General features: G+C 48.0%; 9 protein-coding genes across 9 annotated transcripts; 4 read left to right on the top strand and 5 right to left on the bottom strand.

Annotated features, from left to right (window-relative positions):
- Positions 1-25: 25 nt before the first annotated feature.
- Positions 26-815, bottom strand: TRUGW13939_07743 (uncharacterized protein; the record flags this gene model as incomplete). Its single annotated transcript, XM_035490881.1, has 2 exons — positions 26-497; positions 556-815. 2 exons carry the CDS (start codon positions 813-815, stop codon positions 26-28), a joined length of 732 nt encoding a protein of 243 aa, XP_035346774.1.
- Positions 816-1,598: 783 nt separating this feature from the next.
- Positions 1,599-3,551, top strand: TRUGW13939_07742 (uncharacterized protein; the record flags this gene model as incomplete). Its single annotated transcript, XM_035490880.1, has 3 exons — positions 1,599-2,425; positions 2,476-3,347; positions 3,403-3,551. The coding sequence occupies 3 exons, from the start codon at positions 1,599-1,601 to the stop codon at positions 3,549-3,551; spliced, it is 1,848 nt and encodes a 615-aa protein (XP_035346773.1).
- Positions 3,552-4,555: 1,004 nt separating this feature from the next.
- Positions 4,556-7,438, bottom strand: TRUGW13939_07741 (uncharacterized protein; the record flags this gene model as incomplete). Its single annotated transcript, XM_035490879.1, has 1 exon — positions 4,556-7,438. The coding sequence occupies one exon, from the start codon at positions 7,436-7,438 to the stop codon at positions 4,556-4,558; it is 2,883 nt and encodes a 960-aa protein (XP_035346772.1).
- Positions 7,439-8,583: 1,145 nt separating this feature from the next.
- On the bottom strand, positions 8,584-10,026 carry TRUGW13939_07740 (uncharacterized protein; the record flags this gene model as incomplete). Its single annotated transcript, XM_035490878.1, has 2 exons — positions 8,584-9,696; positions 9,766-10,026. The coding sequence occupies 2 exons, from the start codon at positions 10,024-10,026 to the stop codon at positions 8,584-8,586; spliced, it is 1,374 nt and encodes a 457-aa protein (XP_035346771.1).
- A 396-nt stretch (positions 10,027-10,422) lies between these two features.
- On the top strand, positions 10,423-11,076 carry TRUGW13939_07739 (uncharacterized protein; the record flags this gene model as incomplete). The annotated part of the gene is made up of 5 exons (XM_035490877.1): positions 10,423-10,446; positions 10,523-10,557; positions 10,612-10,645; positions 10,714-10,851; positions 10,936-11,076. The coding sequence occupies 5 exons, from the start codon at positions 10,423-10,425 to the stop codon at positions 11,074-11,076; spliced, it is 372 nt and encodes a 123-aa protein (XP_035346770.1).
- A 644-nt stretch (positions 11,077-11,720) lies between these two features.
- TRUGW13939_07738 (uncharacterized protein) lies at positions 11,721-12,365 on the bottom strand (the record flags this gene model as incomplete). Its single annotated transcript, XM_035490876.1, has 3 exons — positions 11,721-11,804; positions 11,870-12,086; positions 12,163-12,365. The coding sequence occupies 3 exons, from the start codon at positions 12,363-12,365 to the stop codon at positions 11,721-11,723; spliced, it is 504 nt and encodes a 167-aa protein (XP_035346769.1).
- A 5,015-nt stretch (positions 12,366-17,380) lies between these two features.
- TRUGW13939_07737 (uncharacterized protein) lies at positions 17,381-21,300 on the top strand (the record flags this gene model as incomplete). The annotated part of the gene is made up of 7 exons (XM_035490875.1): positions 17,381-17,419; positions 17,574-17,695; positions 17,770-18,008; positions 18,063-18,240; positions 20,039-20,108; positions 20,201-20,473; positions 20,539-21,300. 7 exons carry the CDS (start codon positions 17,381-17,383, stop codon positions 21,298-21,300), a joined length of 1,683 nt encoding a protein of 560 aa, XP_035346768.1.
- A 682-nt stretch (positions 21,301-21,982) lies between these two features.
- On the top strand, positions 21,983-22,719 carry TRUGW13939_07736 (uncharacterized protein; the record flags this gene model as incomplete). The annotated part of the gene is made up of 3 exons (XM_035490874.1): positions 21,983-22,270; positions 22,340-22,454; positions 22,511-22,719. The coding sequence occupies 3 exons, from the start codon at positions 21,983-21,985 to the stop codon at positions 22,717-22,719; spliced, it is 612 nt and encodes a 203-aa protein (XP_035346767.1).
- A 179-nt stretch (positions 22,720-22,898) lies between these two features.
- Positions 22,899-23,708, bottom strand: TRUGW13939_07735 (uncharacterized protein; the record flags this gene model as incomplete). The annotated part of the gene is made up of 1 exon (XM_035490873.1): positions 22,899-23,708. One exon carries the CDS (start codon positions 23,706-23,708, stop codon positions 22,899-22,901), a length of 810 nt encoding a protein of 269 aa, XP_035346766.1.
- Positions 23,709-24,522: the final 814 nt, after the last annotated feature.

Genomic DNA, 24,522 nt, shown 5'->3' with positions numbered 1-24,522 from the left:
TAACCCTACCAATACCTCCGCCTGTCTATTCGGCACCATACTTGGCCCGGTATTCCTCCAGTCGACGCACTTCATTTTCCCCGATCTTATCTCCCAATTTCTCAATCAGATCCTGAAAGACCAACACTGCCCGGATAGGAATATTTCCACCAAGGTCTCGTTCCGCTGCACCGATAGCACTCTTGCGCTCCGTGTCACTGACTCGTTCTTGGCGGTCGAACAGCAGGACGACGCCGGCAACAGTGCCTCCCTCCTTTTGGATAATCCCAACAGCCTCGCGCAGCGCTGTGCCGGCAGTAATCACATCATCGACAATCAGGACACGTTTACCCTTGAGTGGTGCGCCAACGATGTTTCCTCCTTCTCCGTGGTCTTTGGCTTCTTTGCGGTTGAACGAGTAGCTAATGTTATCCCATGTCGAAGTTCTGGCGAGTGCATCGCGAACCGCGAGTTCGTTGACGACGCCCACGCATTCAGGAATCCCCTTATAAGCGGGTCTTGGTTTCAAGTTAGCTTTTCGAAACACATATTCTAGAAGAGAATATGTCAAAATACCCAAAGACAATGTCAAAGTTTGGAGTGATGGCACCGTCACCTCCCACCGACACAAATGGCGGGGCTGAGATCACGTTGGCGAACGAGGCCGAAGTCTGGCGCAACAGAGGCGCAGTATAAAGACGGCTCGAGGTCAGGAAGTATGGCGACTCGCGACCGGACTTCAGCGTGAAAGTGCCAAATGCCAGGGCATTGTTGGCGACCAGCAGAGACAGTAGGCTGGACTTGTAGTCCTGGTTGACGGCGGGGGCGGGAGACATGGTTGGCGGATGTGGCTCTTTTCTCTTTTCTTGCTCTTCTCTTGCAAGCAGTATCTTTCGATTATGACAGGACGGCAGCAAATGCAGGCACATTAATATATCAATTGGTGAAGCACGAGGGCACGCGAACAAAAATCGATGAGGGGCAAATCCACTGCCGGGACAGACGCGCGCTGATTGGCCGGCGGGGCATGGCCGGTCGCTCACCGAGTGCGCAGCGTCTGGAGTCATTCGTCCCTTCCCTGTCTGCCTTTCTCTGTCGCTTCTCCATCTCTCGTAATCTCTTTCGGCGTCTCTTCCTTGAATGGTAAGTCATCCATACTCTTCCCTGCTATGCCAGCACTGCTTCTGCATCTCGAAGCCATTGCCTCCAAGGAGGGGCAGAATATCATCGCCTTTGGCGGGGCCTTCCCAACCAGGCTTAGCGCACTTTCTCCGGACTCCGATAAAGGCGTCGAGGATGCGTCGGCGCCGGTGATGAAGAGTTATTCAACTTGTCTTCCCCTTCTTCTTTTTCTTCTTCTCCATTTTCACTTTTATGAAGAGCTCTGACTGGGCGCTGATTTTAACTTTCTCCTAGCTGGGCCATTGGAATTCTGCACTGCTACTGGATTGCATTGCATTGGCCGTCCTGTATTGCCCTATACAACTTGCATCTTCGGGTTTGAACATAGCTTCTTGGAACTGTGCGATTTAGCGACGCGTTGTATTATTCACTGCCGCCGCTCCTCTTGCCCTCGATTATAATTTTTCGACCTCAATAATTCCACCTCTCTCGCCACAATGCACGTCGGTCTCAAGCTCCAAGACCAGGCGACCTCCGGGCAGCCTGGTATCTCCTTTGAGTACTTTCCGCCGAAGACTGCTCAAGGTGTACAGAACCTGTACGACCGCATGGACCGCATGCACGACCTCGGCCCGGCGTTTGTCGACGTTACCTGGGGCGCCGGTGGCAGCCGGTCTCAATTGACCTGCGAAATGGTCCGCATTGCACAAACCGTGTTCGGGTTGGAAACCGTCATGCACTTGACTTGCACTGATATGCCGCGCGAGAGCGTCGATGAAGCTTTGGAAGCCGCTTACAATGCCGGATGCACAAACATTCTCGCCCTTCGTGGTGATCCTCCGCGTGAGAAGGAAACATGGGAGGCTGCTGAAGGTGGATTTCGATACGCCAAGGACTTGGTCAAGTACATCCGGGACAAATATGGAAACCATTTCGACATTGGTGTGGGCGGATATCCCGAAGGCGCCGATGACAATTCCGATGTCGACCAGCTGATCGATCATCTCAAGGAGAAGGTGGATGCCGGAAGTTCGTTTATTGTCACACAGATGTTTTACGATGCGGACAACTTCTTGAACTGGGTGCAGAAGTGTCGTGCCAAGGGTGTCAATGCTCCGATTATTCCTGGAATCATGCCGATTTCCACGTATGATTCTTTTATTCGTCGGTCGAAATGGACCAAGATCCATATTCCCCCTGACTGGTTAGAGAAACTTGAGCCAATTAAGAATGACGACGCCAAGGTTCGTGAGATAGGCACCAAGTTGGTTTCAGAGCTGTGCCGGAAGTTGCTGGAATCAGGACACATCCATCACCTTCACTTGTGAGATCCCCCACCAGATCCACCTTTGACTAAGACTAACCTGAAATCAGCTATACTATGAATCTTGCCCAAGCAAGCCGCATGATTTTGGAGGAACTCAACCTTTGTCCATCAACCGAAGCCCCTCTACAAAAGCCCCTGCCGTGGCGCAAGTCTCTTGGTCTCCGTCGCCGATCCGAAGATGTGCGACCAATTTTCTGGCGAAACAGGCATGCATCATACATCACTCGCACGGCTGACTGGGACGAGTATCCAAACGGCCGTTGGACCGATGCTCGATCCCCTGCGTTTGGCGAGTTGAATGCCTACGGTGTCCGACTCAAGGGGACTAATGAACAAAACATCAAGCTCTTTGGCCGTCCAAAATCGATTAAGGAACTTTCAGACATCTTCATTCGCTACTTGAATGGAAAATTGGATCGACTACCGTGGAGCGACTCCCCAATCACCAGCGAGGCAGATTCGATTAAACAAGATCTCATTGATCTCAACCAACGAGGATTCATCACCGTGAATTCTCAGCCTGCTGTGAATGGAGTCAAGTCTTCTCACCCAATTCACGGCTGGGGTCCTCGAAACGGTTACGTCTACCAAAAGGCTTATCTTGAGTTATTCATTCCCCCATACCTAGTAGAGGAACTCTTGGCCCGAATTGAAAAGAACAACGACCTCACATACTACTGTGTCAACAAGTCGGGAGAATTGAGGACGCGAACCGATGAAGGACCTAATGCTGTTACATGGGGAATTTTCGCTTCCAAAGAAATCATTCAACCGACCATTGTTGAAAGTGTAAGCTTCATGGCTTGGAAAGATGAGGCATACCAGTTGGGTGATGATTGGGCCAAGTGTCACCCAGCAGAGAGCCCGAGTCGTAAACTCATCAAGCAAGTTGTGGACGAGTGGTACTTGGTCAATATTGGTATGTGCACCACCTTTTGTGTTCTGAGAGTGGAGAATTTGCTAATGCTTCCTAGTCAACAACGACTTCCACAAAACACACGATCTATTCCAGCTATTCGACGGCCTCGTCATCAAAGACCTGGATACCGAGATCCCCGGTATCGACCCTCTGGTAGATGGACCAACTCAACCTGCTCCAGCCTCCAAAACCGCTAAATCATAATCCAACTTTTTATCGATTACAAACAAAATAAGAGACATATGTCTTTTGTCCTCATTCGCATGGCGTTTTGCGTTTGTCTTGCGTTGCGTTGCGACAGATGGGAGGGGAAAAGAAGGAAAAGAAAAAAGGTGCAGATGACTGATGATGACCTGACGAAATTCAACATTCAATACCATTCAACATGCATACATAGATCAGTGATAAGATCTGGAGGAGTCATTTGGGGAAAGGCGGAAAAGCTTCTATTCTTTTTTTTCTTTCTATTCTGGCTTGTGTTTTGCTTTGCTCCGGCGTTAATGATGTGATGACTCTCCTCTTTTTTATTTCTTTCGTGTTTCTTCTCTTTGATACAAAGATACCTCAACTGCATCTTTTTCATATACATACTGATCACCTTTAGAGGAAAGCGTTTAATGTTTGCTTCTGTCTTGTATTTCGGACCAAAAAAAATCATACCTAATTCAACATTCATCATACACATGTCTACTGACTATTAATACATTTGAGTTTTTTCGGTCTTGGTAAGCGAAATGTGGTGTTTTCTACTCTTCTATTGGCCATATAATTAACAGAAAAATAATAGCTACAACTACTTCAATGTTGGTTAGAACGTCATAATAATCCGACACTGAGTACAATACCCTGAGTAAGGTTATCTGAATACCTATTTCAATAGTTGTCGAGGTAAGCCTTGAAGGAATGATGGTCGCTGCGTTGGTATTGCGTATATTGTGATATATAGGTAGAGTTTGAGGAAGTACTGGAACTGGAAATTTAAACCACTCGATATCGAAATGTATTTCCTTCATTAATGAAAAAAATGATTACGTCAACCAATAAAAAGAAGTCATTAATCAGAAAGAAAAAATGGACAAAGTGCAGTAAAAATATTCAAACCATACTTAAATCACGAATACACCACCGCTTCAAGCCCAAATCTTGACTCCTGCTCGTTTCCCATCAGTTCATAACGCAGTAAAAGAGAGAAAAAAGAGCAAAAATATTCATCTCCCGATCAACCGTCCAAAGAACCACCCGAAAGGCCTACAAAACCATACAATCCAACTAGCTATAAGCAAAACACAACCAGCAGCTCGACCAATAACAATAAACACCAAACCAAGTACGGCAAAATTGACGAGTGCTTGGCCAATGTCTCGTGAAAACTGGCTTAAATCATCTGTGCAGGACTTGGGCAGGGCTCCGGTTTGTTTGTATTCGATATAAGCTTCCGCCAGGCGTTTGCACATTTTGAAGCAGTGGAGAGCCATCTGAGGGAGTTTGTGGGAATAGAAAAGGACGTCGGAGTAAACACGTCGGCGATGTAGGAAGTCGTAGAGGTTGATCAGAGAAATATACATGACTCCAGAGGAGATATTGAAGTCGGGCGCGGGCACTGGGTTTTCAGAATTGCTAACAGCGGCTTCTTTCTTAGTTTCTCGAGCAGGTTCCTTAGGGGTGTGCTTGTTTTCGGTTTGAGATGGAGACCGGCGGTTTACTCCGCTTCTTCGAGGTTTGCGAGCGGTTTTGGCTTCTCCTGAAGATTTCTGGCGCGAAGCATCACTAGACGAGGAGGAAGATGTAGTAGCAGTAGTAGACGCAGACGCAGGTGTGCTTTTCGGCTTGGCTGCTTCAGGTTCTCGAGTTTTCCCTGCGGGCTTTTTCTCCATTTCTTCTTTGGCTTTGGCTGCCTTATACGCCTTGCGAGCTTCGTTGATTCTTTCGGTATTGAGTTTCTGCTCGCGCAACTCATCCATCGGTAGTCTAGCACCTTTTGACGCACTCTGTGCTTTCACTCTATCGTATGCAGCACGTGCCTCTGCAAGTTTTTCTGCATGTTGACGAGCAGCCGTCAATCGAGACGATGCAGATTTGGCCTCTTCGGCCCCTAGTCGCGCCTTTTCTGCCTTTGTTCTGATTTCCATTCTGATAGTGTGGGTGTTCTTTTTCTCACTGGGTCGTTTGGCCTGGTAGTCTCTGGGCTTGCTTGGTACGGCTGGGGGAGAGGGTGATGGGCTTAACGGCGGACTAGGTAGCTGTTGAGGGACCTGGAACCCATCCAACTCAGCGACACTGGGAGTTTTGGGAGCTCGCTGTTTTTTAACATGCAATTCATTCCGGGCTCTCTGGTCGGCGGGCGAATGTATCTCGTGAAGAGGCGGAGCTGTGCCTGGGATGTTTTTGAAGATGTCATTCGGACTCAATTTCCGACTGTCATCACTGGAAGGTACAGAAATCGTGCTTCCATTTGATGTAGCCGTAGAATCTTGTCTCGTCTGAGAGACTGGTTCATCGAAACCGGGCGAAATGGAGTCGAAACGGGAGTTCTGGCTGGTTTTCGACCGGGGAATACTTGATGGCGAGCTTTCGAAAGCGGAATTTGCAAAGAAGAGTTCGTTTTCTGGTGTGGTAACGTCGTGTCGTAGAGCAGAGCCCTTATGTGGCCTGGATGAACCATCGGGTGTTCGGCGAGTCCGTGATGGTTGGACGGTGCTTCTTGTGAGTGGCTTCGGCGCCACACGAGCAATACTGGAAGCACTCATAAAGATGTCTTCTTCATCTTTGCAGCTAGGGTTTCCTGACGGGCTTCTATTCCCACCGGCAGGCTTAGGGATCTTTGTTGTCGGTTGTGCAGCGGTCAATACGGGGGGGATTTGTAACGCCGCTGGACGGGATGTCGAGGGTAGGCTGCTTGTGGATTTGTATGTGTGGTAGGTTGGCCGACTATTGGATGCTTGAGGTAGTCTGGACGTCGCCTGTAATGCTGATAATTTGCTTTGCTGTTTGAGGCTCGCACCAGGGTTGCGTGATTTAGGCGCAGGGCATGGTGACCGGCGCTCTTCATTGTCATCGTCCAAGTTGGGAAACAAAAGAACTTCGTCCGGGTTCCTGGCTCCGACTTGGTCCATGCCAACGCAGCCCATGAAGCATTCAGCTCTAAGCTTGTGATATAATTCTTTCTGGTTCATCTTTGGTCCGTCCGACAGAGGGCTGTTTCGTGTCTGGCCAACTTCATCGGGACTGTAGTAATCCCGGGAACTATTACTTCGGACGGAATTCGTTTGACTTGTTGTTGGTTTTGTTTCTTGGATAGATGAAGGGCTTGTATCCTTTTGGAGGACGGGGATACCGCTCGCCTTTCTGGGGTGTGGTGTATCTCTGTGCTCCGAGGTCGGTTTTGGTTTCGAGGCATCCATTTCATGTCTTTTTACACCGTTCCCATAAAGCTTTCCTCTCCTTTGCTGATACAGTCGAACTTCTTCCTTAGACATGGACGGTGGGTTGGGTTCCTTGGCAGAAGGCATGTGCACAACGAACCTGTCTCCCCAGCCTTCAGATGATGTATCAGTTACCTCCGAGCCAGCAGAAGACACCGCTTTGGTGAGCTTGTAGTCCTGCGACGTTGACGACTCCAGAGACGGGGATTGAGAAATATCGACTGTGATCCATTGATTTCCAGTCACCTTCCACTTCTGACTGGCTCGCGGTCGAGGAACGTGATCTTCATGGGAGCTATCGGTGCGATTACTAGGGCTAATCACACCGGTTCGCGGGTTTGCGCCTCTCCCCTTGAGTTTGTCTTCAAGTTTGACTTCATACATTCGAGATCCTTTTGCCTTTGGAGGCGTCCGAGGCCATCGTGACTTGCGAATGTAGTCACCACCACTACTGCCACCGCCGCCGCCGCCTGGTCGTGCCGAGATTGCTTGTGCAGCAGCAGCAGCGATTTTGCGTTCGAGACGTAGCCTGATCTCTTTCCAGTCCCGCTCAAAGGATCTTTTTGGCCCGAGTCGACTGTTTTGAGTGCCATCCATGTCGACGATATCAGAAGGGTTTCTTGGTGCTATATCGTTTCCATGACAGCTCTGGCAGACGGCGCCGGACATTAGACACTCCTCCGCTAGCATACGATACAGCTCTTGTCTGTCGTATGGTATTTTGGCTGTCGTCGTTTCTAGTCAACGCACAAGACGAGACTGTGGTGATGTGGAAACTGTGACAAGCTGGCTATCGAAAGAAAGAAGAAAAAAAGATAGATAGACTCTACGGAACGATGAAAGGCCGAGGAGTAGGCCCGTCCATACTGCAAAACGCGACGAATAGTTCCTATGCGTGGCTTGGAATTGAACGTCCCGACGTGTTTCTTCCAAATACAAGCTTGCTGCTAAGATGGGTTTCACGTGTAACGATGGTGTCAGCCAGTGGAGAGCAGTCACAAGGGGCCTGGCGTGTAGCATGTGGCGAATAGGAATAAAAGAGGAGGCCAGGCATTTTTCAACGAGTTTCAGAAATAGCCAATAGATTTCAGGGAACTTTATTAAGAGGACTAGTATACTGGAGGCCCTCTGGTATGCGATATGGACGGTGGTTGGTGAATTGAATATCAGGAATGTTGAGACCACTACCAGACATGTGGAATGCTCGCCTCCCCCTTTGGTCTAATATTCCGCGACGCGTAGCTCTCGGGTCGTGGATAAAGGGACGCGAATCAATACAGTTCATTGCTTCGCATGGTTGATGCGTTTCTTGGCTGGAAGAAGTGTCTAGCAATGCAGGAGCGAGCCGTTGTCTATCCAGGCCTCTTTGTACATCACTCCGTGGCTGCTCACGCGTAATTTCTGCCCTTAGGAGACACAGACGTAGCACAAAATGATAGACAATTCACCTTGTATCAGGTTAACCATTACGTGCTCTCTGGTATGTGTCGAAATACTGGTAGGGGGAGTAGCCGAAACCTGAATTAGGGTTATGGAATTACCGCATTTGGCACCGTCGACACGCCTTGACATAAATTCCAGTCGCCACTCGCGTTTTATCCGGTTGTCTGTTTATTGAAGATCGCTTTACTGAAACGAAAGGACAGGTCAAGTTTCCCTTGCAATCTGAATGTTCTGATATTGAGTCTGTTTCATCAAAAGAAAAAAAATGCAATGTACATGTATATGGCATTATTGTCATCGGTCACAGGTGAATACCGACTATTAAAAAAAAAAAAAAGGTAAGGGAATTAAAAGTCCAGTATTCATTTCAATCAAAAGTACCCCGTATCCCTTCGGTTGGCACTACTTGAATATCCCCACTGCTGCTGCTGCGGTGTACCATTCAGTCCTCCCGGAGAGCTTATGCGTTTCAATGGACTCGAAACTCGCTTCGCAGGGCTTAGAGCAGCAAGCCTATCCTTAAAGTTAAGGTCTGATCCCGCTCGATCTCCAACAAAATTGGCCGAGGCAGATTTTCGTAGTGGAGAATTGGCGTGGGAATAGACACCGAGGCTGCCGCCGTCACTCGTGCCAACAGACGCGGTCGGTTGTCGGAAATGAGGCTGGCGCATGGCTGTCGGATTATTTTGGACTACTGGAGACGAGTCCCGTTGGTGACTGGGGGTTTGAACTCCGGCTTGGGAATTAGATGGCATAAAGGACTGTCGTCGAGAAGACGACCCTGGTTTGGTTGCCGACTCTGGGTCAACATGGCGGAGATAATTTGGATTTGGGCTTGTCTTGAAACCCCGATTGATAATGTGTGTCGGGGTCCACAGCTCAACTTGATTGTACTGGTCATCCAACCCGGCTTGGGTAGCGTTCTCTTGTGAGAATTGAACACCCACGTCCCGCATAAGCGGGTGTGTACGGGGCTGGACGAATTTGGTGTCGTATTCATTCAAAACTTCTTTATGGACCAAGGTCGAGTCTTTGGCTTGTTGAGAGAATGACGAAGAGAGGAAGGACATTTGTACAGATAGTAAAATGGCGAGAACGAGCGTAGTGAAGATAGTCACACTTGGTCGTGGATCGGATGGTAGCGTGGGTAGGAAAAGCCAGTACACGAGGACATGGCCCGGGCTGAACGAACAAAACAGACGGAGCGATAGAGGAAATGGATCCCACACAGCAATCTCCCATACATCACGTTTCGGATCAGGGTGGCGCCTCGACTCAGCGCTCTCACCGGTCAAGATGTTCGACAAAAAGCGAATGGGGGATATTGACATCGGAGTAGATGAGACTTGAACTCGTTGTGCCGACGGCGTCGCGGGAACTTTATCAATAGAAGCTTCGAATAGACGGTATCGGCGCTTTCGCCAGAATGTGTAGACGGCATTTGTCACTGAGAAAAAGGTGAGGAAATGCACGATGAACGAAGCCTAGGAGAGCGAGGTCCTAGTCAGCCAGTATTCACAATTATAGGAGGGCAAACCACGACCACAACATACCAAGCAGCTAAACCAAGACAATCCGCCACGGCCGTCGCCGAAGATGTCATCGTCTGCGCGGCTTGTCTGTGTAGCACTATTTGCTCTGGCAACCATGAAGATAAAATTAAAACCAAAGCCAAGGGGTCCGGCCCAGTCCTTCTCCAACTTATCCCAGTCACTCGAGTCAATCTCTTCTGATATCCAAAGAAAAAAATCGCAAGGGTTGAGATAGCTCGTGATGCGCTCAAAGAGCGGACGACGACGTACAAGTCGAGGCATGGTTTTTGAAAAGAGGCTGAAATACCAACCACGCCAAGACTTCAAGTTGGAAATTTCATTCAGCCTACGATGACACTGCCCATGAGACCACCAAATGAAGAGCTATCAGCTCTTGCGAGAGGGTGTATGCGGCCGAAAAGACGACGTTTTGAAGGGTGAAAGTGTTATTGCGGAAAAGACGAGCTCCAAAAAGTAAACAGTGAGCCCACTTCGCAGCGGCCCAATGAGGACTAGGGTGGCGACTAACAGCGGACCCTCAAGCACGGATCGGGCCTCCGAGCTTCAAGCTGGATGTCCGTCTTTCACCGCAGCAACGGCAAATCTACAACCAGCAGATTTGACGACGGAAAAGAATAGGTATATTTTGCGGAAGCTACAGGCTTATTTGTAGCGACCATGTCCGGAACTGCTGCCTACAAGGTAATCATCTCCGCAACCGACCCGATCTTCCCCGCATTGCGACCGTCGACTTATAAGTAACGTGTTGAGAATATAGGACCGACAATTCCTCGCAGTGATCGGCGATGAAGAGTACCCAAACCTCTCGGAATACTTTTGTGGCTTTAACTGACTGGGCTATTGCAGTTCTGTGACCGGTCTCTTACTCGCTGGTATCGGCGTACGTTTTCCCAATACCTCACTCAGCCTACCAACTCGAACATCCATTGACTTGAAAACAACATGCAGCATGTGACAGAAGGCCCGGAATTACAGCGCAATTTCCTCGTCGTCGACTCCAAGACCGAGACATCAGCTATCGAAAAGGCGTTTCAAAATTTCACGCAAGAACGGAAGGATATCGGAATACTGCTGATCAACCAACACGTACGAAGGAAACACCTTTTCTTTTTTGAACCTGTTAAAAATGCACTTCCATTAACCAAATCTAAACTTTTTTTTTAAATGCAGGTCGCCGAACGCATCAGACCAGCAGTCGAGTCGTTTACGGATGCCTTCCCTGCCGTCCTCGAGATTCCGAGCAAGGACCACCCATATGACCCAGAAAAGGACAGCGTCCTCAAACGGGTGCGCAGACTGTTTGGAGAATGATTTTTAGCCTGTGGACATGAACCTTTTTTTTCGATTCTGTTTATACGTTATCGTGGCTTTGATAGGCGTTGTTGCATAGGGATGTTCCTACTACTAGATTCGCGAAACCCGTGTTATCTTTTATAGTTACCAAGATACATATATGGTTTTTTTCTCTCTTTTAAGGGGCACTACGTGATGTTAGTCAATTATATACTGAAATTAACGATGTTGCCAAAATGATAATAATGTTGATTTCTTCTCGGTGACGAATCGGCTCGACTAGCTATATACAAATCGATACGACATGGTTGGGGATATTTCACCAAAACAAGTCAACTCCTTGATGTGCTTCGAAACAGAATAGAAATACCCAAAGTATGGGAGGGAAAGGCAGAATGGAATGCCGGATTCTAAGGGTTGGAACCCAAAAGATCTAGGTAATGCATAATTCAATATCAATAACGGCAGATAAAAAGTAGCGTCAGTGGCTTCGCGTGGTATTGTAGATGTAGTGATATCAGGGATCCTCAAGAACAGTCGAGGCAATTTGATAGGTATCAGCAGTACGGAGAGTAAACAAAAGCAGGAAGGATAATAACAGTGCGAATCGTGACAAGCGGGATAACGTATAAGCAATTAATTCAACGTGGGCGCATTATGCATTAAAAGACAATGTCACGAGCTTGAAGACAGGTAACACGCTCCGAATCTTTGGTGTAGACATCGGCCAAAACGGCATATCGGCCCTTAAAAGTAAAGATGTTAGAAACATGTGCCGATAGGATGATGATTATGGCAGTTGTGTACTTACTGGTGGAACCTGGCTGGGAATTTCGACCTGCTTTACAAACTTCTGCTTTCCTTGTAGCGGACACTTCAGGTCGGTATTGGCCTCGATCTCGTCGCAGAGGTCGGCATCGGTCTTGATCAGTTTAATCAGTCCGTATTTGACCTCGAGGTGGATCTTGGAGCCTCTCTCGACAGGTTCGTGGAAAGTTCCTTCGGCCTCGATGGTGAGGGTTTGGCCACTATTAGACGAAGCACGCAAAAGTTAATATAATTCTCGAATGAGATTAAGCTAGAGAGCAACGAGATAAGACATACGGCTCAGGTGGGTTTGGAGAGAGGTTCACCGAGGTGATCTCGAGAATATCGTCTTTCGGGTCGGTGCAATATCCCAACGGGTTGTCACCATCGACAGGGAACTGCTCCTCCAGGGTCGTCAGAGGAGTCTGCTGGAAGAAGGGCAGAGATGCAGCGCAGATCTGCATCGGCGCAGCGAGGAGGAGGGCGTATTCGAGCTTCATGGCTGCGGAGCTCTAGGTCTTGAATGGGGAAACAAGCAGTATGCGGGTGTGTGGTCGTCAAGCTATCGCAGCAAGCAGATTGTTTTGCTGTACAGCAGAAGGGGTTGACGTGGACGTGAGTGGTTGATCTCGTTGAGATAGCGCTCGAGAAGTCGTTGACTGGAGGCTGTGGAATGACGAAGCCCCGTCGGGGCGCCATCCAATAACACGACACGTGATGGGTCACACGCCCGTCCCGAATTGGCCCAGCCCCTCACCGCCCGGGCCCCGCCACCGCTGAATGGTCAACCAGCCTCTCACCCATTTTATGTACGTTCTGATAGAACCATGGCTTTCCTGCAATGAACCCTAATAAGAGCTTAAATCCACTGGACTTTATATCCCAACTTTTACAAGCGATAACACCAAGCATTCCAGGACCTCGCGGCAGTCATATCGGTGCTGGTCGATTCACTAATGCCCTATTTGCGACTACGCAATCATCGCCCCACTCGACGAATCTATCGGATTTGACGTGACCACATGATCTAACTTATCATCTTGAACAATGCGCGGTGATACCTTCGCAGTATGTGCCGCCAGGGATTGATGTGATTTACCTGCCGGAAGAGGGTTGCAATGTGACAAGTACTGGCGCTTCCAGTCTTTCGATTGGGTCAAGCTAGCCGCTGTAGATTGACTTGGGTAGAACGCTTCCTTAGTTCTCGGATGGAGTATCCATCTGCGGTGTTATTTGTCTATAAAGCCTATAAAGCATATCATTAGTAGTAAGCATCACTGAGTTTAGATTTTTTTTAAAGTTTGCGGGGAGCTACGGAAACGAAGTTCCTTTCTCGCAGCTAGCAACGCCCTATAGGTAGTCCTAACCGCACTTGCAGCACTGAAGCTGAATGCTCTGTTGTTATTTGTCGACGTGTATGCATAAGGCGCTCTGTATCTGCATGTCGGCTCCAGCCGTTCACATGTGATATCAAGATTCGATCGGCGTGCGACCAGGGGGGTCGCGGTTTGCAGACCCGTGAGCCAATCTCTCGCAATTTTCAGATCTCTAGTCTACTCGTGGTAGTATACATTAAGTTAGATATGCATATTCTAGCTGAGAGTGGCGCTGTGAACCCAGCCGTGAATAATTTAACCAGCCTAGAGTCGAAAAAGTCGGTGGTGTCAAGGATACATTATCCATGCATGTTGTCAATTGTATATATGTCATTTGACATATCAAACAGGCCAGACTGTAACAGGCAGTGGCTATGAGACAAAATCCAAAGAAGTCGAACTGAAATACTCGCTTGCCCATGCTAGGATACTAGCCCTAGGTTATATCACGGCCTGATAGGCCCGAAGCAGACACGAGACAGCCAGCAGTTGAAAAATTAGACCCATATTTTACCATTAGCATCATTTCAGATGCGGAAGGTTTCTCCGAACGACTATGCCGTGAAGAACAACGATTTTATCAGCAGTAACAGTTGACTGATTCTCTTATCTGTTTTTCTTTTCAGAAGTCGAATCACAGCGGGAGGATATGGCGTGGCAAATTTAATCATTTATTCCTAGCATAAATATTAGCCAATAGATAATTTCTAGATGCCTTGAAATTTCATTAGTCAAGCCTCCCCCGGGGAAAGAACATCCCCGACTATGCGTAGGAAATGTAATATATATTGATAGGAAGTGGGATTTGGGCACCAAATAACCAATCTTACAGCAGGTGCTTACGTACTTACTAACTACTTAGCCCGCCTCAGACGCACGTCTGCCCGTGAAATTCAATTCGGCGGAGAAAAGTCCGCTGGCTCGTTTGTTGACTTCCATTTTGAAGATCATGATCTCTTTGAATACTGAATTGGGCGGCGTGCATGACTCGGAACAGACCCCAAGTGGGAACCCCTTCGTTGTTCCAAGGCAGCACAGCGTCGCCATTTTTTTCAAATCCCATGATCAGAGGACCTTTTTTTTTTCATTTGTCGGTGTGTCTTACACTTTTATTGTGAAACTTAAAAGGATGACCTCGGTAGCCGGCGTTTTACGGCTTGTATTATCCCGCGTGGCTGGAGTGAGATCGGACATATCAGCGAATTGGCACCACTTCCACTTCGATTTGCTGGCCTTGAACAAACACGGTGGAGCGAGACTTCGCGGCTCGTTTCACAGACCCTACCCCTAATATTTGGCTGGGAATAGCCTAGATTACAAAATGAACCTGGAAAGGAACGGATGGTTCTTTGCAGGAAGATACGCAGCGGAATCCTTCAGTGAAAGTGGATCAAACAGGTCCCACGCTCTCCGGAAACCTGTAAAGGACTGGGTTTTAGGCCTGTAACGTCCATCCTGAGCAGGAGCCGTTCCGACGGTCAAGGTCAAGGCCCGCGCCGTTTCTGGCACTAAAATTGGTCCCATATTGATTCATAGTGCGGAAAGTCGTACCAAAGGTTTACCGGACGGCCCGCAGAGTTAGTGGAGCGTTCCCGTTCTCCCAAATTTTAATCCGCGGAAACTTGTTTGATTGTGAACCATGGCGCTGGGAAATCTTGGGTAACGAATCAGGGGGGAAATCCTGGGACGACGATGAATGTTTTTCTTGTGCTCTGGACGATGGCCGACCCGACAGTCTGGATACCACGGTCGAACTCATGTCCGTTCCCGCTCATTTCGTGCATGAATCTCTTACATGCGTCGGACCGCGCTGAGATCATTGTCGGGAAGACGGGAACTATCGCAATGGTGTGCCATCCCAGCGGGACAATGTAAATAAATAAAGGCTAAGGCCGAATGATCCAGAAAAACAACAGCACCTGGTTTAAGATTGCCACACCAGGCTAACCCGTCGAACTTCGCAACAGACTTTTCCACAACTATCTTCACTGTCAGCGAGTGATGGTAAAATAGAGAAAAATACGTCTGGCTTAAGGAGAACCGCAATGACATGCAGGAGTTGCATGACTCGGACAGTCTCATCAAAAACCACAACATTGCCCCTGTTTTTTTAAATTACTTCACTTTTTCTCTCAACAAAATACGGCAGCAGACACCACTGACTCAACGACTTGACGCCGGCAGTGAGCACAGTATAGGCTGTGGCTCCAAACGCAACTGGTGAACATGACTCGAGTCGGCACTTGGTCGATCTTAGAAAGACGGTTTTTTTCCCTCTCCGTTAGTCACGGATGAAGAGGCGGTGAGGTTTCAGTAAAATCCACCGAAATGAGTAACGGAGACCTGCATCTGCACAGATGTGTAATTTAGTGACCTTAGCTCAGCACCGTCCAAGCCGGTTCCTCTTCGCAAAGAATAATACCACGCCATGTGGACTGCACACGAGAAAATCCGCCTAGACAAATACCTTGGCCTCGGCATATCTCAGGTTTTTGGCATACGAACCATTCTCTCCGAAATGTTCCTTTGAACGCGGTCACATATTGGACAGCACATCTTGGTCGAAGGCATACTCCTGGATGTAATATTATACGCAACTATGACTGACGAAAATCTAAGGTGCGCCAAGGCGGATGCATCAGGCCTATTCTGCATACTGACTATCAATATCAGTGAATCAGAAGCAACCGGTTGAAATGGATGCAGCCAGTTGCCGAAAATGGTAAATAGTGATCATGTCACGAGCAGCAGCTCACGCTGCCATACAGTCCCAGTAAAGTGGATACCAGTAGGTGAGATTGTAAGTTTACAACTTTGGGATGATCTCCTTGGTTTAATTGTCGCACGAGCGGAACGTGGGCCCTCCATTAGATTGATGGTGCAGTACTCCGTACGTACTTAGCCATCTGGATCCACAGAGCAAATGCCGTCAGTCGCATCAAGAATCACTGTCATTCGTGACGAGGAAATGGTGCGGCTGCAAATCACAAATGGCGGCGCATTGTCTTAAGATTAGTAGTGTGCCCACTTTTGGGGCAAAACATGCGACCTGATGGCCACAAATTTTCTTCGTAGGGGAGTGTCAACTCTTTTCTCACGAGGATAACAGATTTGGGGCTGGTCTGAGGCGATTTTTTTTCTTGATATTTTTTTTTTTTCGCAAATGCTTTTTGTTCAGGTAAAAACAATAGGTTCCTTTAGCAAGGTATCTTTCGTTAGCAAGGCTGAGAATGAAATCAGAGCATTGTTTAGAACCAGGCTAAGACGATACTCTCGCTCCCACGCCGCTGGGGGGTCACCAAACTCAGCAGAACAAGAGTTCCGTCCCAGTTGGCTTCAGAGTAAGGACGCCTTACCACTAAATAGCTGGTACAGTTGGTTATTGTAGAAGGCCGGTTGCTGTGCCTTGCCCCATTTCGGGAATCAGGAATCGGTTGCCTGCCTGCTAGACGATACCAGTGCCAACAAATCAAGCATACACAGGCTTCTTTCGGCTGCCGCCCAGTAATTCTAGATGTGCAATTCCGCTTCCCATCCTGCGTTCAGGCGGTCACTTGTTTGTGTTTTGCTTCCAAATAACAATACTGTCAACTGCTGTCGCCACCCGGAAAACATTATTTTGCCAATTTCCGAAATTTTGTCGTTTCTGCCGGGCGAAGTCTGAGGAGGATGAAGTATCAAGCGACCTTTCCCTCACGCCCACAACGAACCAGCTGACACTACTACAGCAACCCAGATGTCGGGACGACGTCCCTAGATGACGCCTTTCAGGAGATTGTTGTTATTCACGGTCGTGAATTTCAAGAGTATTCGATTAACAATCGCGTTTATTTCTGCCCTGTGGACGACGTACGGCTTCCGAGGGGCTTCGACTGAGTGTAACCGCTGACCTTCTCAGGATGAAATAGATCGGCTCGAACTCCAGCAACAGGTTTTCAACCTAGTATTCGACAATCGTCTTATATTTCCGCCAATAAGTCATCCTCGACGCGTGCTAGACTGTGGTTGCGGTTCCGGAAACTGGGCTGTTGAAGTTGCAGAGCGACATCCCAGCACTCAGGTGGACATTCTCCATACCTCGTCTGACCACTGTCGCTCATAACTCTATACAGGTCGTTGCAGTTGATATCTCGCCACATATGCAGCCCCTTGATATACCGGAAAATTTATGGGTGCAAGTAAGCCCACCCTTCTCCCTTGGGTTCAGGACCCCAAGTCCGAGCATAGGCGTCAGGTTCGAAGTACAAACCATAGACAGCCAAACAGACTCTCCCGCCTGAAACGAATAACGATTTATGACATGACACAGCTTGCTGACAACTCCCCGTTCAGATAGACGACTTGAACCGCTCCTTCACATTCCCCTCGCGATACTTCGACCTGGTGCACTCGAGGCTCGTTGCTCCAGGAATAAATAGGACTCGCTGGACATCCTATGTTCGTGACCTGGTGCGGTAAGGCCCCGATTTCCGTTTCCGATGCCGTTCATGGGCACACTAGATGCGAACTGACGATACGTGCGTACCAGAGTGACGAAACGTGGCGGATGGGTTCAAATGGTCGAGCTGAACTATAATGTCCAATCCGACAACGGATCCATAACCGACCAACATGCTCTCAGAGAGTGGAGCAGGCGTTATATGAGGGCGCTGGAAGACTTGAAAGACCTGCGAGTTGGGCCTAGACTTGGAAGTTTGATGACATCGGCTGGCTTGGTGGAGGTCGATACAACCATGATCCAGTTACCATTATCTGCATGGTCAAGCGGTATGCCGTGCTGAAAAGTCAAGAGAACGGGCATCGAGCTAATCGGCAGAAAAGATCCCCGCATGCAACAGATCGGCGCCTCCAACAGATCTAATGTCCATCAGCTTTTGGAGTCCCTTGCGCTATACCCATTCACTCAACGTCTTCACATGCCTGAAGGCGAGTTTCGCAATTTGATATCCCGGGCTCAAGCAGAAGTAGACGATTTGAGACTGAAAGCCTACTTTCCGTTGTAAGTATTCTTGGCCCGCTAATGATACCTTTACTCATGTCGATAGATATGTTGCTATAGGTCGAAAGCCATGATGGCTTCAGTTTTAGATGTGGCCGGAAAAGGTCAAGAAGAATGGCTTACCATTAGTTAATCCCGAAACAGTCATAGCGAATCTCCTTTTGAATGCAATTCGATGGCTTCTCAATGTTCAACTGCCTTTTAACATTGCAAGGATGACGATACTTGTGCTAATAGACGAACTCTAACATGCCTCATTCAATAATGCACGATGCTCCTTTCAGAAGAATGATAGAAGTTGAAGTCGGTGGTGTTTGTCGTCGTAGGAAACGGTATCACCTGACTTCAGCGTTGGGGGGAAGGCGCGGATTTCCCGCACGGTGGTTGTTGGAACACGCGGTGTCCAAAAGACGTCGATGCCCCTTTGGGAGTTTGGAAATCGAGGCTAACGAGCTGTCGACCAGATCGGAACCACCGTTTTTGCGAATCGCCTCACATATAACATCCTATTCCTTCCGCGCGTCATTCGTCATTCCGGAAATCCCGTTGATGAAAGAGGCGACAGACAACCCCAATGCTTCTAAGAGTTAAGGTCGCAAAGGGGCGAGACTCGGGACATAAAAGAAATGAAGAACATCTGCGTCCTAATACCTTTCGCTGGAAATGGCCATTAACCACCCCCAGTACACCCTTGAGTATGGGAATCATCAAAAACAATGTCTGGATGGTGGGATCGCTTGAGAAGCCAGTGAGCTGAGTGCGGAAGCGAGGTGTATCAGTAAAGCACTGTGCTGCTGTGCTGTGTTGCGTCGCGTAATCGTGCTAACAACCCCTGGAGCTTAACGTTTGCTTTTAGACCTTTGTGAATGGTCTAAACATCGTCCAGCGATATGGCGACCCCGAAGCTTATGGTTGATGGATATCGATTGATGACCAAGTCGAGATGATCGACTTCGCATTGTGGAGATCACCCTTTGATCCGGAACTCAATTGATGGACCCGCGATGGCCAGGCAGCCGTTTCAGAAACGCCCATCACCAGGGAATTGCTCATGGGAACTCATGCAATACGTACCATCATTCCAGTGGGTGTCAGTCCAACACCCTTGACCAGGCAGATAGCTGACCGAGCTCTTAGGGGGTAAGATCGCCGATACTGACCGGGAAGGCAATGGTCCACCTTGGCTCTGGTTGCTTCTTTTTCACATGTACCGGCCGCCGACACATCATTATAATGGGCTGTGATGTGAAATTTGTTAGGTAAGTTAGACAATGCATACGATTCACTTGGCAATTATCTCCTCTCCCAAACTAAACCGGCTAGGATCAGCTTTGTACCCTTCAAGGTACCCTTAGAATACGTGACTGGGCCAAGGGCAGGTTCTTTGAAATGCTAGCACAACAAAAACACTTTCGGTTTCATAACGGCAACTCATAACGAATCCCGGCTTATAAATTAGCTTTTTAATAGCTCATATACGCATGCAACATTGGAAACAGGAGTCGAGACGGCTGGGTATTTAATATGAGTTCACCACCGTATAATGTATATTTCTCTCGCTTTCGTGCATCTCCTTTTATCAACCAGTGTATTCGAAATTAAAAACAACTCCAAATACTCGAATTTATTGTATTTTTTTCAAGTATGAAAGGAAAAAATATCGGCGAGTTACTGCCTCAGGCAACAGCGAATCACTCTAACCGCTTTCGGGTTGGCGCAGAAAAAGTTCCGCCTTCCCTAAATAAATTCTTATCGGCTTTCTCTCAACTTTGCGCCTGCACGACTCACAATTCAACAGCCAAGCCAAGATGCCGTCAACTTACAAGAGAGACAAGCCGTGGGACACGGATGACATTGATAAATGGAAGGTAAGCTGCTTAGAAAAGAAGAAAAGTTCTTTTGCGAGTGTTTCGAAAAGCATTTGGCTAATGCGATGAAATCTTTTTTTTTGTGGTTGCAGATCGAAGAATTCAAACCCGAACACAATGTCAGTGGATCATTTGCCGAAGAATCCTCTTTTATGACTCTGTTCCCGAAATATCGTGAAGTCTACTTGAAAGAAGCATGGCCGATGATTACGAGGGCGCTGGAGAAGCATGGCGTCGCGTGCACTCTGGATTTGGTAGAGGGGAGCATGACAGTCAAGACTACGAGAAAGACATATGACCCGGCGGTTATTCTGAAAGCGCGTGATCTAATCAAGCTGCTTGCACGAAGTGTGCCGGCACAGCAGGTGAGTTTTATACTATTCGTTTTCTACTGTTCTGGAGGGCCTGTGTTGACGTGGTTATCAACTAGGCGATCAAAATCTTGGATGATGATATCGCATGCGACATCATCAAGATTCGCAACTTGGTAAACAACAAAGAACGTTTTGTGAAACGCCGACAGCGGATTCTCGGTCCCGCGGGGTCTACACTAAAAGCTCTCGAGCTTTTGACCAGCACCTACATTCTAGTTCAAGGAAATACCGTCTCGGCCATGGGACCGTTCAAGGGACTAAAGGAATTGCGTCGCGTCGTGGAAGACTGCATGGCCAACATCCACCCGATCTATCACGTCAAGGAACTCATGATCAAGCGTGAGCTTGCCAAGGACCCGACCCTGGCTGGGGAATCGTGGGACAGATTCCTTCCAAACTTCAAGAAACGCACTCTTTCAAAACGCCGTGTGCCGCACAAGGTTACCGACAAATCGAACAAGTACTACACCCCTTTCCCGCCCGCGCAAGAAAAGAGCAAGATCGACAAGGAATTGGAATCTGGCGAATACTTTTTGTCTAAACAGGCCAAGGAGCGTGTGCGCAAGGAAGAGATACAGGAAAAACAACGCGAGAAGAGAGAGGAAAAGATGAAGGAACGAGAAAAGGATTTCGTGCCACCGGTTGAAGATGCCGATCGCAAGGAGAAGAAGAAGGAGAAGAAGGAAAAGAAAGAGAAGAAAGAGAAGAAAAAGAAGAGGAAGCACGCTGAAGAGGGAGAAGAGGGAGAAGAGGAGGCTTCAGAGAAAAAGAAGAAGAAGAGAAAGAGTAAAAGCGAGGTGGAGGAAGACTCTGAATAGTCTTTTCACTGCTTTTGATTCTCTATTAGCATGGCTGGGCGTTCAAATGTTTTCTATTAGGGTGTAACAGTTGCAATTTCGGTGGATACCATAAGATTCAATTACCAGTTGCAACTTGACCGTGATTGATCTGAATAATTATCGGAATAAATTCCATCTAGCCTAGTAATTACCTCCTACAAGTGAATGCGCTAGCAATGAGAAGAGAAAAAACGCCCAATCAGAAAACACACGGCCATTGTTTAGGCTGAGCAATCACCGAACTATCAAAGCAAGCAGAGTATTTCTAATAATCGGCCATCGCTGACAAACCGCTTAAAAAACATCTGGTGGGTCCGTCCCTTAAGCCCTAACAAGATATACCCCTCATCAACAACCTTCGTACCGTCAAAAAACAGGCCTATTCCCATATGTCAGCGGAGCTAATTGGCTAGTCTATATTTATAAACAACCATAGTACAAGTTCCAACGGTACAAGTTGTTTTTTTCCCGGAATTTCGGAGACTCAATGTCCCGCGAGCATTTCTACGCCGTTCCAAAGTATGGATTCAGTGTGAACTAGCGTATATAAATAATAAAACGAAATCCCCCCCTTATCTTTTTTTGTTTCTCAGTCTCATTCTTCACGTACATAAATACATACATATATATATATATTTGACCGTACATATTTGCATCAAAAATGGCATCCGATCCCTTCTTCGCCTTCGTCGAGGCCCGCCGCACCATCTACGCTCTCTCCGATTCGTCGCCCATCCCTGATGCACGCATTATCGAGATCGTGCAAAAGGCCGTTCGCCACGTGCCCAGCTCATACAATGTGCAATCTGCGCGCGCTGTGGTCATCCTGAAGGAAGAGCACAAGAAGGTCTGGGATTTTGCTGATGCGGCCATCAAGGCGACCATGCCCGAGGCCGTTTACACCATGTTGGCCCCGCGTTTTGCTGCGTTCAGGGGTGCTTATGGATCGGTATGTTAAAATTATATCAAGAAATATGTACATATATTCTTGGTGTTCTTAACTAACGTCAATGTTCAGGTCCTCTTCTTCGAAGACAGCACCGATTTGGAGAATTTGAAGTTGCAGCACGCCAGTGCCGCTCCCCTGATCGATGAGTTCTCTGATGTCTCGAGTGGCATGCACCAATTTACCGGTATTTACTCTCCTTTTCTATTTCTCTTTTCTTTTTAATACTAACGAAACGACCAGTCTGGACGGCCCTCAAAGCCGAAGGTCTCGGTGCCAGCCTGCAGCACTTCCAATTCTCGCCCGTTTTCACCGAGAAGGTGCAGGAAGAATGGAAGTTGCCCAAGACATGGAAGCTCAAGGCTCAGTTGGTCATTGGAACTCCCACTGGTGAGCTGTCCGAGAAGACATTCAAGCCAATTGAGGACCGTGTCAAGGCGTTTGGACAGTAGAGAGAGGCATAGAAGTCGGAACGTTTAAAGATTTTTTTTTAATGTTACTTGCTGCGCATAGATTCTTCATGACATAGAAACTATAGAATGTGGCATTGTTCGGAGCTATACATCAATATAAATATTCATTAAACCTTGATATCCCCCAGCCCAAGAGACTCGTATGTGATAGAGTACGCTTAGTAGTTGTCACGGCGGGAGCTGCCGTATGAGTCGTTTCCAGAAGAGCCGTAGCTGTCATTTCCTCCGCGGGAGTCATTGCCCGATGAGCCGTAGGAGTCCTTGTTGGACGATCCATAGCTATCATTGCCTCCGCGAGAGTCGTTTCCTGAAGAGCCATAGGAGTCCTTGTTGGACGATCCGTAGCTGTCATTTCCTCCGCGGGAATCATTGCCTGATGAACCATAGGAGTCCTTGTTGGACGAGTCATAGCTGTCGTTGTTGCCAGATGAGCCATAGGAGTCCTTGTTGGATGATCCGTAGCTGTCCGTGTTGCCCGATGAGCCATAGGAGTCCTTGTTGGATGAGCCACGGGAGTCGTTGTTAGACGAGCCGTATGAATCATTCTTCGAGGAGCCGTAGCTGTCATTGTTGCCAGATGAGCCATAGCTGTCCTTGTTGGACGAACCATAGCTGTCGTTGTTTCCAGATGAGCCATAGCTGTCCTTGTTGGACGAACCGTAGCTATCCTTGTTGGATGAACCGTAGCTATCCTTGTTGGATGAACCATAGCTGTCGTTGTTGCCCGATGAGCCATAGCTGTCCTTGTTGGACGAACCATAGCTGTCGTTGTTTCCAGATGAGCCATAGCTGTCCTTGTTGGACGAACCGTAGCTATCCTTGTTGGATGAACCATAGCTGTCGTTGTTGCCCGATGAGCCATAGCTGTCCTTGGTGTTCGAGGAACCATACGAGTCCTTGTTGGACGATCCGTACGAGTCTTGGTTGCTCGAGCCGTAGCTGTCGTTGTTGTTGTCGTTGTAGCTCATGGTGATTGATGGTTTGGTATCACAAGGGGTGATTGAATTTGGACAATTGATCAATGTAATGGAGGTTTATTATTGAGAGTAGAAATAAGACCTGCTAAAGAGGACAGAACAGCTGTATTTATACTTCAACCGAGCATGGGAAGAAGGAGGGGTAAAAATGCCCTCGAGCCCATCAAATAATAGAGGGGCAACCAGCTCGTTCCCCATTGTTCAGTTCATTACCATCAAGGTTTGAAGCTAGCAACACGCAAAAAATCAATGGCGTGCTGGAGGATGGCGACCCGGAAAATGACGCAGGGTCTCGCATGGCTGTTGGTGGAAGAGAAAGGAAGATGGCCTGGCCGCCTCGATGAACCGACGATCTCCCAACAAGATCAATGATCGATCTCGATCCAGCATGTGATCAATTAGCACGTTATCTCGCATGTTGTTATGCTCCACAACTCCAGTGGTTCGAGCTTCTATTCCAGGAATTGTCCAACCACGGCGTGACACGGCGCCACGCCCTCGACTCCATTATCCATGTAACATCGTCGCGAGGAGAAAAAAGGACGAACTTTGCCACAGCGGGGAACTATTTTATTATTGCGAGATCTGGCTCCAGCAATGATGGAATTAGTGGCTGTGGTTGGCGTATGTAACGAGTCAGCCACAACTAGCTGCCTCTGCGGGGTCACCATCTGTGGCTGTGCTAACTCTGGATTGTATATTGTAGGCGAGAGGGCTTGTCGGGGACCCCGATCCTGCAGAGGATATTATAGAGATTATTATTGCTGCCTGAAAATAAAAATAAAAATAAAGAATTGCACATTGA

The sequence above is a fragment of the Talaromyces rugulosus genome, chromosome IV (genome assembly GCF_013368755.1).
Source record: "Talaromyces rugulosus chromosome IV, complete sequence".
NCBI classification, from domain to species: Eukaryota; Fungi; Ascomycota; class Eurotiomycetes; order Eurotiales; family Trichocomaceae; genus Talaromyces; species Talaromyces rugulosus.
The sequence above is the reverse complement of the archived record's forward strand: the minus strand, read 5'-3'. Positions and strand labels throughout refer to the sequence as shown.